The sequence below is a fragment of the Opisthorchis viverrini genome (genome assembly GCF_000715545.1).
Source record: "Opisthorchis viverrini unplaced genomic scaffold opera_v5_199, whole genome shotgun sequence".
Taxonomy (NCBI): domain Eukaryota; kingdom Metazoa; phylum Platyhelminthes; class Trematoda; order Opisthorchiida; family Opisthorchiidae; genus Opisthorchis; species Opisthorchis viverrini.
The window spans coordinates 559,376-574,687 of NW_008751857.1; the positions used below are offsets into that span (position 1 = coordinate 559,376).

The following is a 15,312-nucleotide window of genomic DNA, read 5'->3' on the forward strand; positions in this document are numbered from 1 at the left end:
ATATATGCATATATATACGCATATATATATATAGCGTATAGAAGCCTGTTGTTTTTTCGTCATTGAAAACCCATAACACAGGTTGCTGCGTTGTGTGTTTGTGTTGAGCGCCACTTCTTACTTAGCTTTGCATGTATTACGTTAAATTTTACTGTCCCCCAGTAAACTCTGTGTACATCTCACGAAGTCCCAGGATGCAATATCAGTAGAAAATATCCATATCTCCTCACACTGTCAGTGATTAAAGAATGTCCGAAGCGTGCTGACTCATCGACCAAGCAGCATCAACGGCGAATGGTTAAGAAACAGAACTCTGGCAGGCAGACTCCTGATATCTGGACACTTTGGCCAGAAGTCTAATGAATACGGACGTGGATCTGGCGAAGTGCAGGGTGAAAGCACGGCGTGGAATGGAAGGAAACGATACGGATCGGATCTCGTTAACTCAGCGGTTGCCATCTTCGTGTCGGTGGGCTGATTCGTTCCAAACACAGGGGATAAAAAAGCTGGAATTTCGATAACTGTGACCGTGCTTTATGCTGATAGCAATGGATTGGTTGGCCACCAACGCACCCCATCGGTGAATAAATTAAGCCTACCAGATTCGCCTCAGTTTTCTGAGGATGTCAACTAACTAAGCCTGCATTTGCACTGGAAGTGATTTTCCGTGACCATCGTAGTACAGACCAAAAACTTGTTCGATTACCTTAGCACATTGAGCAGTTCAGTGCGGCAAGCCTACGATTTTGCTAGACTTGAATTTCAATTATCATCGTCGTGTCAACGGAATCAAGTCGAATAATCGCTAACCACAGAACTCCATGCGGATGTATTGGGCTAATTTGTAATGCAGCTTTTAGTCTATCCGAATTGAATATCACAGAACGTCCTGATGTGAAAAATTGCATCATTCTGCGAGAGGGAAAACACCTGAATTACCAGTAATTCTCGATGGATTAAGGGGACCGTTATTTGTGAGATAGTGACCGGAACTATGACCTGCGGTAAGTCGACAATGCTCACTCATTTCCACGGTCAGGACGTACATGTCAGTTAGTCCATCAGTGTCCTGACGATGTTTTTGGACAGGACGCGGCACATACTCGTAGTCAGTAAACAAAAAAGTAAAAAAGCATTGCATTTGGGGGTGGGTGTCCCTATGCGGCAAGTTTTATTGAGTTATGTGGAATGCTAATTCTTGCGAGATGTAATCGAAATTTCTGGTCTCGTTAGCGTTCTTCCCTCCTCGATGTGTTTCCCGCCTTTGCGTTCACTAATTAATCCGGGTATTTTAAGTTCGTTTGTTAGGTTGCTTCACCTCTTTAGTTAGACTTTGGGTTCTTGAGTTCACAGTGGTGGAAAAGACTTCCAGCATTTCACATACTGTCCGGTCATATACAGTACAATGTTTACAATTGACAGCTCTCCTACTTACCGAATTTAAATCACAACCAGCATGTCGTTGTCTCCGTTGAGAGCCAATACAGCGTTGTCCCGGTTTGTACTTCAGACACCGGCGTGTTTGCTGTTGAAACGGCCGTTTATAGCAAATCTCATACGGCTCGGGCCAAATACAGTCTGACCATGATGTCCATGGGCCCCAGGTTGCTTCAGGTGGCTCGATTTCACAGTTTTTTCCCATATATCCAGGTTGACAGATGCATGTGTACATAGTCGGATCCTCTCCCTGAACACAGTATCCTCTATTCAGACATGGATTTTGTGTTGCGGCAGGGTTAGACAACACATATTCGTCAGTTTCGTCAAGCGTTTCCAATCTTTCTCCACAAGCTGGTAATGGGACACACATAGGCTCTCCTGGACTTTTTCGTTTGTGGGTTGGAGGACAGAGACACCTTATTTTAGATGGACAAAGCGATTTTATTCTTTATGTGGGAAATTTAACAGTAGCATAGTTAAGAGAATTCTTAAGCCCAGACAAATTAGGTTGGTCTTAGTCTACGTTGTGGATTGAAAACCTATTCAGAAATTATCTGAGGTGTGATATATGGAATATGCAAACAGTTTGTTTCTACTTTATTTCTAACGGGGGACTCATGTGAACCCCAGATGCGCTTCTTGCTTCTGATATGGATGTGTTACACAACGGATGCCTCATTTTTCATCTGTGATGCTATTCGAGATGGTACAGCGCACTGTCTATACGGAATTCACTACTCACGAGGCTGCCAAGTAGCTCTTTGACAGTCCATGACTGGCTTCGCCATTGTAGGAATTCATCATGAAGATGCAGTCTTCGAGGTTCCGTCAATCCCATCATCCTAACTGAAAAGTGAGGTACTGTGCAGCACATCGAGTTGCAAAATATCAATAACGAGAGATTCGGTTTGAATTCAAATGATTCTCCCACTAAAACGAGATTATTGATCGAACGAATTGCGTCCAATGACGTTGACGGGTACTCGGAGACTGTGCCATCCTGATAGACCATAGGATGGGTGAAACCGATCTTAAGCTGTCGATGAGTTTTCACCATCCTCGTAAGTAAATTGTTCCACCTAAACTCATTTCTACTTCTACTAGGTCCATAAACTTTGAACTTACGTACGACAAATTGTGATTGGTCTGTAAACAAATCTACCACGTAAAAATTTTACTTCTGAATGCAAGTCAGTCATTGCATGTAAAGGTCTAAGCTTAGGATAACTATCGATCCCGTGACTGAAATTTTACGCCGAGGCTAAATTAACCTGAGCAGCGGACAAAGTAGATGGGTTTTTTGTGGTTTATGCTAAACGAATGAAGCGTTATGAGGAAGGTCTAAGTATAATTTCGCGAAATTCGTCACTGCCTTAGCATTTTTATACAACTGTAAACCGACTAGATCATACTGAGAAACTATTGGTCAGGAGAGTTTTCATAAATAACTGATGGGTTCATTACAGGCCAACATTTCGCTTTTAATACAAAAGCCTCGTCAGGTCAACTGAATAAGTAACCAGGCTGGCCAATTGGTGTGGTCTCCTGAAACTAGCCAGCTCGACAAGTGCTGACTTGTTGATAAGGCCCACCAGCTAGATGTTGTGTAACCCTCTGCAAATGGTCACTCATGTGTGAGAACGATGGGTCTACTATTATCCGTGTTTTACAAACTTCCCTCATCAGAAGCATAGAAACTGTGAGTACAGTTGGGTATATATAGTTCAGAAGGTTCAACAACAAGCGGCTACAAATATTGCCCCAACAAGGCAAAGAGCTTTAGATATCTTAAACAGCATCGCAACCACAAAGGTGGATTACAGTGGGGTCACGGTCTTCATTAATGAGGGTGTGCAGGTCAACCTTACCGACAAATCAGCGGAAGGATCATTACACCCGAAAAATGAATAAGAGTAAGGTTGATGATCAGTAATCTTGGACAAGGCAAGTTGCATGCGTAGTGCTGTAAAAGTGCAAACTAACCACAAATTTATGGGCTACTCAAAGTTCACAATGCAGGGGTACCTATTAGACCAGTAGTGCATTGTACCACATAAGCATGCTAAATTTTTTTCAGGTAGCCCAAAACCACCGACCAACAGGTCATCCATACACATCCAAAATTCGTATGATTTTGCCAAAAAAAATAGTAGGTGGACAGACTTCCAGCTAGTTTTGACGCTTACTCGATCTTTACGAATGTTCCCAGGAAAGAGGCTCTGGATATGGCAAGATGGTTGTTACAGGCTGATAGCGCTGTAAGACGAACGCTGCTCCCCCCAGATGGCATAGTTGGAAGCACCGAAATATGCTTAACTTCGGTCAGTGTATTTTGACTCAGTTATGTGCTCCCGAATAAAGGTCTGGCGGTAAATTCCATGACATCTTCGAATTTGGTTAATATGTATATATAACACCTTGAACAGAAATCATTAGCCGGATTCGACCACCCGTCGAAGATTTTCTGGCGGCACATGGATGACGTGCTTGTTGTCATCAATCATGATAAAGTTTATAAAAGGAAACCCTCCTCACAAAGTTTAATATGGATTGCACTGTGGTTGCACTGCATTCTCTAGGCTGCACGACACACATGGGTGGTGGGAAACTAGAAACTAGTGTTTACTTGAGACTAACTGGCACTAGCACAGTCATAAACTACCCATCATCACATGAAGGCAGTGTACGCCAGGATAATTTCAGCAAGTCCTAGTCGAGTGATGTGCACACAGAAGGTCGATCCAACAGCAGTACAAATTGAGGTAGAAAAGAAACTTCAAGAAAGCGGATACCCAGTGGGTTTGATTATGCAGTAACCAAGAGGGTACCGATCGTAACACGAAGATTCAAAAAGAAGTGGGTCGAAACAGCGGTCATCCTATAAAAAACGGGAACGTCTGAAGTCCTTAGAAGGCACTGAATGGGACAGACATTCAAGAAGCATTCCTGGAGGGGAGAATACTGCGTACAGTTTTGTTGCAATTGAGGGATCGCTTTCTAGTTGATGTAACCGGAGAAAAATCTAATGATTGTACGTAGACTTACATGAAGCAACAAACCAGAGTTGCACACCATAACCGATCAACAAAAGCGGTTTATAAACAGACCATCAAGAATCCCAGGTGAATATCACGCGATAATTAAATACTCGGCAATGTTGAATGCAGTACAGCTAGGGCAAATGTGGAAGATTTAAGACAGGAAATAAGACTCACACGACAGCGACTAGTGGTCAAGGAGGTGGAAATCGCTAAGCCAACCAAAGTGTATAGAGTAGGGAGCGTAGAACTGAAAAGCGTGTGGAGAGCGGTACTGGGCCAGTCGAGTTGATACGTGGTTTCTTACGGTCACCATTGAAACAATCTTGGTCTAAAGTACAAAACCCAGTCAGCATAAAATCATCGTAGACTTCCCAACCCTACTCAGAATGACCTGGTGCTTCCTAACACACATAGACATGGAGAGATACTAACGAACTTTTGGATGTCAACATTGAGAAGTATTCCACTGAAATGCTCTAAACCAAAAAACAAGGCCCCAAAACCTGATTGAACTTGATGATTATTCGCTTTTAACGCATCTGCCGTAAATGTTAACCATTCACACCATTCAGTAAAAACTTTTGATCAACTATCAGTGCTGATTAAGCAACCTAGTAGTAACAGACCACACTCGTTGGCGTCCGACTTAAAACCTGGCCAAAGTGGTAACTTACTCATTTAACCTGACGAAGCTTTGTATCAAAAGTCAGCAATAAGTGCATCGACTGTTTATGAAAACCTCTCTGAAACGACAACTTGCCTTTGTACATAATGACTGACATATTACGTTAAGCTGCTTCCATTTTCATTGTTGGAAGAATCCATCCGAATTCGGTTAATGCGAGCACAACCGATACTGGTACCATTTGTATTTTTGGCTTGTGGGACATCAATAGCTGATTATTGTCTCTCCACTACCAAACCCGCTGAAACCGTCTTAAAATTCTACCCTTGTTGCACACTTCCCAGAAATGCTGGTTGGAACGAAAGTTCAGAGCTTGGAATGTATAGATCTGCAAGAACAGTAGCTTGATTATGTAACCACTGATTCGACCAGGTATTCAGAGTTTAGTCGAATGAATGATGCAGGCGGGTTTAGTTAGTTAGTCAGTCAGTTTTCCATGCACTGAAGTTCAGTGACTGTAACAGCTCTGTTCAAAGAAGATATGGAGAACAGGGGGATGAGAGCCACCCGTTGGGGGCGCCCATTGATATCAGTTGGTTCTGTCTGTCCAGTCACGCAGTGAAGACTGCGGGACACAGTCATGTCTGTCACGGTCGCTGACCATTGGTTGAGTAACTCCAACATAGGTTAAACAGAGTTTCAAATCACAGGATTACGCGGCCACCAGCCTATAAAAATCCTCGTTTCATTTCACGGTGCATAAGATGATTTCTTATCTGATTGCGGTTGGCACCAAAACCACAGACCTTCATAAAGCTATGAATGAATATTAACGCGCCCCATTTCAGTTTACAGATCATTCAGAATAAGCTATACTTCCTGTAGGTGAATGTTCCTTATGGATCAGTGCTAATACAATTAATCTGTGTTTATGAAACTAACTGAGACAGAGGCTGTATTACGGTTTTGTATTCGAAATTCTATTCCAGAAACATGATTATTTTATTGGTACATTGCCACCAACAACTCACCTGTACCCATTATCCATGTCGTGTGGGTCTCTGAGACAGGCGAATTCACCACATACATTCTCTTCTACACAGCGGTCTGTCTCTAGTTCGCAGAACTCCCCTCGGAAAGCCGGTGGACATTCACATGTCACAGTAGCTATTTCCTGTAAGTATTCTGATCCGAATGTGTTCTCAACCAGTTTGGTTACACATCGGCCCCCGTTGACACATGGGTTGCTACCACCACATCCAATATCCTGGCTCACATCAATGCATCCGTCCAAGAATTTGTCGTACTGATCATAAGGGAGGTAGGCAAGATCATTAGTTACTTCCTCGTGAGTTATTATGACGTAAAGTTTGTGTTAGAACGCATAGCCATGCGAGTAAATGTTTACTTGGTACAAGATATATACACCCTACTTTTCAGCATGACTGACTGGCTACATTCTTTTATTTGGACAACAGTACCAGTGTTCAGTTATTAACACTGTCAGCATCACTGTATATTGTTGTGGATGGTCATTGTGTCCAGAAACGGGAGTGTAGCCTCCTAAATAAACTATTACGATCTAGCGAAATACACTCATTTGCAAACTAATTTGGTTTTGCGAAAGACTCACCTAGAACTCAGCTGGGTCTCACGTTTGTGATGTTTCCTGGCAACTGAATGTGCTGCACCAGGCCGCTTCATGTTTCAGTCGCTACGATATTCGAGATATCGGGATACATGTATATTCGTAATGCACTACTCATAAGGTTGCTGACGAGTTTTCAGCAAACCATTACCATCTACTTCACAACGATTGAACTTTCTGCCCTTCCGCTAGAGCATGCAATGAAAGTCCAGGGTGATGATGCGACTCATGAATTGGATCTTCATTTTCTGTTTGTTTTGTCCGGTTGAAAGATCCTACGACTAGACAAACATGTTCTGGTTGTTGAACAATGGGATAGGTTAGTGGTAGCTAGCGCCACTGTCGTCCTAAAAACATACAAATCGCTTTCTAAGCTGAAGCCCAAACTAGTATGCATTTGTGCCCTGTGATTGTGGATGACCTCTCACAGATGTTGTTCCGTAGATCAGGTAAGCAAACAGTTTCTTGAGTGAAAAATAATGTACTTTGTAGGCACAACTCACAAGACAGCCGAAACATATGGTTTGCTTCCATAAACTGTTGAAGCTTTGAAAGAACGGCGTTTCATTTTTGTTACTTTGACAAAGTCAATGTACAAATAACTAACCACTGTGTTCAATGAAGAAAGAAATCACCATGACAGGTATCAGACATTAGATCTTCACTTTTACTCAGAGTATCACGTTTGTTTCGATTATGTTCGTATACTTGTTTCATCGTGTTCGTGCGTGGTGTTGATGACTCCACTTAGATTTTTTCCGCTGATTGCTCACGTGACAGTGGACGGATCGATAACAGCTCGAAGCCATTTGCACACCAGTGGTTCCTCCGTGCCTCTTGGAGCTCGGGAAACGCCAAAGTGCCAGGAATGCTCGAAATGATGTTTCCAGAATTATTGTAACAGTGGCGAGAACAGTAACAGAAATTTGCATAGTAGCCAATCGAGTTTCTGAAGAGGATGGAATAATGCGGAAAAAGGCAACAACCCCAAAAATGAACAATTTGTTGGTAGAAAGAGGTTTAAGTTAGCGATGTGAATGGTTTGGATCCGGCCTGCAGAGACAACCGGTAACATTCACCAAAACTTCCCTATCACTTGTATAGTGTTTCACGCAAAGCGAGCCAATAAGCTCACGAATGTGTGATGATTTACGGGTTCATCTCAAAACTCCTCCCTGAAAGGGATTGATTTAACCGATATCTTTGTAGTGCTTAATTGGTCGAAGACTTGGTGATCCAGTGAACGGAAGCTCAATGGCTTCACGTTCACTGAACTGAAATTCAATGAGTCGAAGGTCTGCCGAAACGAAAACCGACCAATTTAGGATTCAATAGATCTATTCAGAACAGTTAAATTCGATTAAGCAAATGGGAACCCGGATTTGTACGTTCGACTGTGGAACCCCACTGGCAATGCAGCTGCATGGCTAACGGGTCACGTATCAGCCAATGAGGACAAAATAGAACATGATCATTCTTCAGGTAGTCACCATCCAAATGGGAACCCGGATTTGTGCGTTCGACTGTGGAGCCTCACTGGCAATGCAGATGCATGGCTAACGGGTTACGTATCAGCCGATGAGGACAAAATTGAACATGATCATTCTTCAGGTAGTCACCATAATAGATGATGGTAAAAATTCCCTCAAATCTGAATCTTATTGAATGTACCACATTTCCTCATCGGGTTGTACTTCAACCATCATGTGCTGAGAGTCTAAGCAGCGTTTGGCATTGATATATTTTGGAAATACCCTTTAGATCCGCTGCACGATGTAGATCCACTTCGTCTTCTGGTACATCTCACTCAAAAACGCAGCGCTGAATCTCATTTGTCCTACGGACCCTACTCATCATTTTCCATGATTTGAAGCCAAAGGTATGAAAGGGTGAGTTTACCGTTTGGTCGTCTGTTATAATCGTCCTTCTGTGAAATATATATTGCAGACAAATTCTGAGAATCCACCGGGACAATGTTTGTTGATCTGATGCACCGTCCGACTTCCTTACCAGTTGTTTCGTAAAGCCGCCTCCGCGAATTTACTAAAACACTGAGACTTTTATTGAGATTGATTTGTCCAACGAACTGCACTAAATTGATTTTTCTTTAAGATTTCTTTAGTTTTCGGAGTCCACATACCCGATAGTACATCCGGCAAGGGCAATAAGCCGTTCGAGCGATCTGTTTTTGTATCTCAATTACTTCTTTTGTACGGTTGAGTCGGAAGAAGAAGTCGAGTGGCAGCCTCCGTTGGATCGGAACCTGTCGATGGAAAGTAGTAATTGACGGTGTATTTGCGGACACATTGCTCGTCAGTTCGGGCAATACACTGAGTATACTGTCGTCCAGGTAGGAGCTGCATGTCCCGATTGAATGAGGGGATTTCGCACAATAGTCGCCTTGTTTATTGCGACACACGTCCGGACAATTCAGATGAGTATCGATGCCCCGTAGACACAAGCCGATACTGTGAGTCAAATGAGGAAAATAAACAACTGGGTTACATTTAACTATGGATAAGGGGGCAGTCGAAAAATTTCATCTGAATTACCCTTAAAGTGAACTTGAGCACCGCAGAGAATTCGAGGAAAACGCACTAAGCGACAAAATCACTGGACTGTCAAGATTCTTTAGCATAGCTCGATTCCATGGGAATAAAACTGGATGCGTGTGGTCAGCGAGTGACAGACTCCAGCGGAAAACGAATTCAGAAATTACTACCGCACATCTTTGAACGCCATTTTAAAAACATTAATAAGTATAAAGCGGTTGAAAATAGATTGCAGAACAATCTCATGTTACCATCTTGTCGGGAGAGTCAGAGTATGCGTTCTGACTGTCTCTCCACGAAACTTTGATAAACCTCTAGGATATGTTTCCTGGTTGCTTTTCCAAAGCACCAGCAAGTCAGAGACGCCCACATCTTTGTGCGTTTATTGTGCTGTTATGCTCCACAAGGTCTCAATCGGGTATAGACTGGAACTACAGGTCAGCGAGTCCAATATTTTCATGAGACTGAAATCAGTCCAATACTTGTTTTGCTGCTTTGCACTGTTGACGATAGCGAGAGATGATATCAAATTTTTCAACGAACCCATCTTATCAACCACTTGGTGTTGTTGACTTGGTGAGTCGGGGGGATTTCAAATCAAGTGTGAGTACAGCAATTTCGAGAGTGTACTTTCAGCGCAGCCACAAGGTGCTTGTTAGGGACTTGCAGAATGGTAAACATCCAGAAATACGGCTAAACAAATAGGTACACATGGCTCAAACTGTCTCATATTCGATGCCTTCCGTTTTTGCTTATGGTCATTCTCATCATTAACAGCAATACACCGTTAACGGATACTGCTGCTTAAATGCTTTCTTCAGGCGATGGTGGTTGGGCATACGTAGCACAACCAATCACCTCAACCTGGTAAATTTAATCTGCTGCTCTATCTATTCGGATTCACTGACAAGTACATGCTTGAGCATCATTTGCTGGTGTTCACTCGCTGCTTACCATTACTCGCAGCTCACTCTTGCTGTGCTATAGAGACACCAGCAATCTTGGGTTGATTGTCCTATCACCAGCACCATAACCTGCATTGGTTATGCCGTGTACTTTGCATGCAGAACCATCATTTGCCGGAGAGAGTGCTGTTTCCCGTACCCAATTCAGAGTGGCGGAGCGCAGAGAGGTGATCACCCTTGACCTGGTAGGGGGGTATGAAAGAGATCACGAAACGTTTGGATGCTGTCGGTGCTACTCAGCTCCAAGCATAGGGAATGCGTAATCCCCACTGCGCCTGGTTGGAGACGCTTCAAGATATGATTGCTAACCGATGTCAGTGGTGATCTTTCTGTCAGTTTGTATATAGATTGTCTGGATGATTTTCTGGAGGTGTAAACGTCTCGGAATGATTGTGGCAAGCTAGCAACAAGTCTCATCCCCGTCCACTTTCTTTTCTTTACAATATGGCTTTCAAAATGAATAGAAGTTGTATGGCAGCGAAGCATTAGTGTTGAACACTGATGTCATACTGTCGATGATGATGATGATGATGATGATGATGATGATGATGATGATGATGATGATGATGATGATCATGTACCTCAATGTACCAACGGACATATGCCGGCAACAAAAGAGAGACAGAGAAACTGGCATTTTTACAGACGTGATACCCTCATGAAAGAAATCACTTATGGTCAGAATGTCCCAATGTTCTGTGATTGTAGCACAGCAAATAAGCGAATTAGCGGTATCGGACAGCTAATGAGGTTCTGATGACTATCTGCAGTCGGTCTGTGAAATCCAAATACCATGGGGTTCTGTGAGTAAAAGGATGCAAATTCAGCACAGAATAAGAGCGAAAAGAATTTAGGAATTCCGCTCTTCACATTTGCTTTAAAAAATAGTCCAAAAATTGACCAGTTGGTAAGCATTCGGTTCCCAGCATTGCATTCGCAAATAGCTTTCAAAATACGTTTGTCCTCCTAGTCTGTTCCTCCTGGATAGATACTGCCTGATATAAAGATAGTTTTTCCTGATTCTGAGAACTAAACAGGAAAATGAACCGATAGATTTTTAAAAACTCTGACCCTACAACTCCTTCTAAGGGATAATTCTGTCAAGGAAGCACTATTCAGCGTTTCAGTGGGTATCCATCCATTTGTAGTGAGATGAGACTTTAAAAAGACCATCTGGACTTCCACCGATCAACTCTGGTGCCTAATTCTCATACCGTCGTCAACTGACATGTCCATACAAAGCAGTGGTTGTGCGTTGCGCATAACACAAGACTTTAAAGAGACCATCCGGACTTCCACCGATCACCTCTGGTGCCTAGTTCTGATACCGTCGTCAACTGACATGTCCATAAAAAGCAGTGGTTGTGCGTTGCGCATAACACATCATGAGTGATATCGTACTGCTGGTGTGAAGGCATTTAATTTGTGCTTATCTGGGCAATAGTAAGAGGACCTCAAAATACTGTGATCTTAACCTGTCAGTGATCATTCTCTAGTGGGGCTATCAATCCAGTCGAGTTGTCCAAGTTTTTATATAAACATACCTTGCGTGATAATCTGACCCTATCCACCTGATTTGAGGACCGTTCATCTGTCATTCTTCCAAGACGACAACTTTGACCAGGTCTGGAGGTTGGCTTTTTCGGATGGGAACATTGTATACATAAACTTCGTTATATTGTCAGATTCGTTGAATGGTCGAAAAGTTAGTTAACTCACTCAACAGTGCTTATCTAGTTCATTGTCAGCGTTAATCTCCATGTTGCAGTGTATATTGGATCAAGCCTTACCGAACAACGTGCCCCTTGGAACGTGCTCAATTCCATGAACCGAAGCAAGTCGTGTCCACTGGTATTTCTGAATATCACTGCATATATAGGTTTTTTTTACACCGTCATGGCATATTTGAGTTAGCTTCAGATAATTAGATAAAAATATTGATGGTCTGAAACGTTTACTTATGTGTGATTGCCAGATAGTTTCACCATGCTTCTCAGAAGACAAAAAGAAATTCCTATCGGGGACTTTATCGACTTGTAATTCATAAGCTAAGTTTGACAATTTATGAAGATTCGAATTCAGTCCATTCTGGGGAGCGTTGGGGTTCCTTTAGGGTTTTGTGCATTCTGGACTCTCTAAGATGCTGATACACTCATTTTTTGATTAAATATCCCTTTGCAATTAGTCTCTCAGTTCGGCCAAAGGTAACAGGTGCCGCCAAAATGGTATTAGTAGTATACATTTATCGTCTCTGATCTAAACTGACCTGTCAGAAGTTACTCTTTCTTAGGGGTGTCGAAAGCAGCTTTTACAATACAATCAAGAGGGATCTTTCCCAAACAGTGGTCCCTTTTATGAATGAGGTCACCCGAAGAAACCAATGTACCTCTACCGTTCTCAAACTCCAAAATAGTTCTTCATGTCACAAAAATCCACTGAGACAAAAGCGCTCAGCTCCAGAGTCACTATATGTATAAACAACTCCTATAAGCCCTTCAGTACCAGGTAGACACTCTGCTTATGGCGAGCTCAACTACATATCTGCCAATTAGCGTCGATGCACTTAGTGAGATATGATATACCTCTTTTGTTTGAGGTACACGGTACAATTCAACTTGCAGTTGGACTCTAGTCTGTTACGCGGCCTTTATAGTTATAAGTGAACATTGTGCGGCTTATTTGGCATAAAAATTCCGTGCCCCCTCAATGTGTCGTTTGACAATAGAATATGAACTGCTTTCGGTTATTCAATAACCTATTATTACAAGCAGTGTGATGTATAGCAATGTAGACATTCCTTATCGGATAACCAAGCGGATTTTTGTCAAAGTTTATTGTCACAGCTCCATGGAAACTACATTCTCAGATCGGAATAGGATTATAAGCCTGGCTTCCAACACTTTGTAAAATCTTCGGCTGTCTAGGTCGTCTAAGTAGCCAAACACTGAGGCAAAACCAAACAGCTTGTTCGGAACCTAGCAGCGACGGCTACCAGTGAACCGCAACCATTCCGGACAACCCTGAGGCCAATTCATTCTGCTTTAAGAGGAATCTGCCGTGAAGCAAAGCCAGCAAACAGGGTTGATGCCAGCTTGGAAAATATATCACAATGAATAGACCATTATTTTCCAAAAGTACTTCACAAACAGTTGCATTTTACGTGGAACCAACAAACTTTCGAAGGGACTGGTGTACAAAATCATGCAGTAGAAGCACCTTTCTGTATGAATCTGCCTAAATCACTATCCGCTTGGTACAATGAACCTATCATATCTCTATCTAACCAAGGTATATATGAACAGCAACGGAGTGACTGTTAAAGCTCCTGGGTTCAAATAGACTCAAAATTAACGAACAGTCAGCGCACACCTATGTCATCCATGCTCACCGATAAATGATATCCAATATTGCCCGTACGGTGGCGGTATTTCTCGATAATGCACGGTTAAACACGTCCCGTACCCACTCCATATTGTTGAATAGATGGCAGTTCATTGCCATATAGAGTCTATTGCCAAATTCCTCTTCCGGTTTGCTCAGAACAATTTCGAGGACCTCCAAGTAAGCTTCACTAGTGAGTATGCTGGCCGGTGGCACTTCTGGGTCCAGATATTTGTCTTCCGGAAACCGCCCACTCATCAACGTGCTATAGTATACTTCCGTTGCTTCTTCGGGAAGAAATACCCGTTGTGCTTTGAGCGCAGGAACGCCGCGGCATGCCCAAAATTGATGGATATCGTAAGCTTCCTGCTCTATGAAATATACGTAGCCTGAAGATGTAAGCAAAAAACTCCATAGCACAGCCCATTTAAAAGCCGTACTTAAAAGCATTTCTACTTGATCGCATGTGCGAACTGAGAAGACGCCATTTGAAATTCCAATCGATAAATTTGGTCAGTCAGTCGTTGTAGAAAGCAGTGGGTACGATCCTGACAAATACACGTGTTAAACAGTGCAACGGTTGCATACTTGATTGCACTAAGCATATCGTGTTTTTCACCGTCAAATTACTTTGTCTGTTCATATCACTTATTTTTACGTTCTATGAATCCAGATCTATGGTTCCAGGTGCGTGTTTTTTCCGACAATTAACTAGACATTCAGGGTAACAAAGCCTTACGAACACCAAGATTTCGCTCTTTTTTCATTGAGGTAAATCATGTTGAATTCGGTCAAATGTCATTCAAAGTTCTAGTTAGACAGCATATTATGCGACACCCGTAACACCGAATTCGTTAGGCGAGATGGGCGCTAATAAAATTCAGTAATTCAGTTATTCATCACTATTATTGCGAGAACTTTTGACAAAATAGGGAGGAGCATGACAGGGTTACGGTTTATTGGTTCAGAATTCCGCCTTTCTCTTTTCTCACATTGTCAGAACCTCTCCTTTGCCAACTACTTCTGGAAGTACAGCGCAAAATACTCTGATAAACCCTGAGCTATTTGTAGTGTGATCTGTTCTGGAACACTGTACTTGTCCAAGAAGCGCAGCCTTTTCTGAACGTTGTACCCAATGGCTTACTTCGAGTACAAACGAATAGTTCATTCAACCGTTTGTACAAACCGTGTTTGTCACAGAAAGTGTTACATAAGCGTATGCTATGAATGGAAATCTCGTTATGATGGAATTCGTGGAACGAGTATGACCTAGTAAGAAGGGTCTTAAGATGAGGGGAAGTCGAAACTACAGAGTATTTTCTTCGGGCCAACAAAAGTCGGAGTGAAACTCGGCGTCTACTTTAACGAGAAGCACGGTCATTTGTTCACTGTGAGCGACTTGCAGTTGAAACGGATTCATACAGAAAACATCCTTTGGAGGTTTAAGGGAAGGATACTTGTTTTAGATAAAATCAGCCTAAAGGCTAATCCCCTACGATCACCTTTTCAGAACGGAGAACATCGACCGCTCACAGTGGTCTGCTGCTCCTTAGGGCCATAAGTGAACAGTGATTTTTCATGAGATACCTTCACAAGACAAGCTGAAGTCGCTTTCCCGTACAGATGATTATCTCCAGTTGTAAATAGTTTTGTTGTATAC

The 15,312-nt window shown here is 42.5% G+C and overlaps 1 protein-coding gene across 1 annotated transcript in view; it reads right to left on the reverse strand.

The window, feature by feature from the left end:
• T265_08092 (hypothetical protein) overlaps positions 1-14,102 on the reverse strand; it is a gene marked incomplete at both ends in the record, with an annotated part of 16,531 nt that extends 2,429 nt beyond the window's left edge. The window contains 4 exons of the mRNA XM_009173791.1: positions 1,436-1,856; positions 6,138-6,412; positions 8,895-9,222; positions 13,660-14,102. Of these exons, the coding sequence (XP_009172055.1) occupies positions 1,436-1,856; positions 6,138-6,412; positions 8,895-9,222; positions 13,660-14,102 (1,467 nt within the window). The remainder of the gene's footprint in view (positions 1-1,435; positions 1,857-6,137; positions 6,413-8,894; positions 9,223-13,659) is intronic.
• Between the last annotated feature and the right edge of the window lie 1,210 nt (positions 14,103-15,312).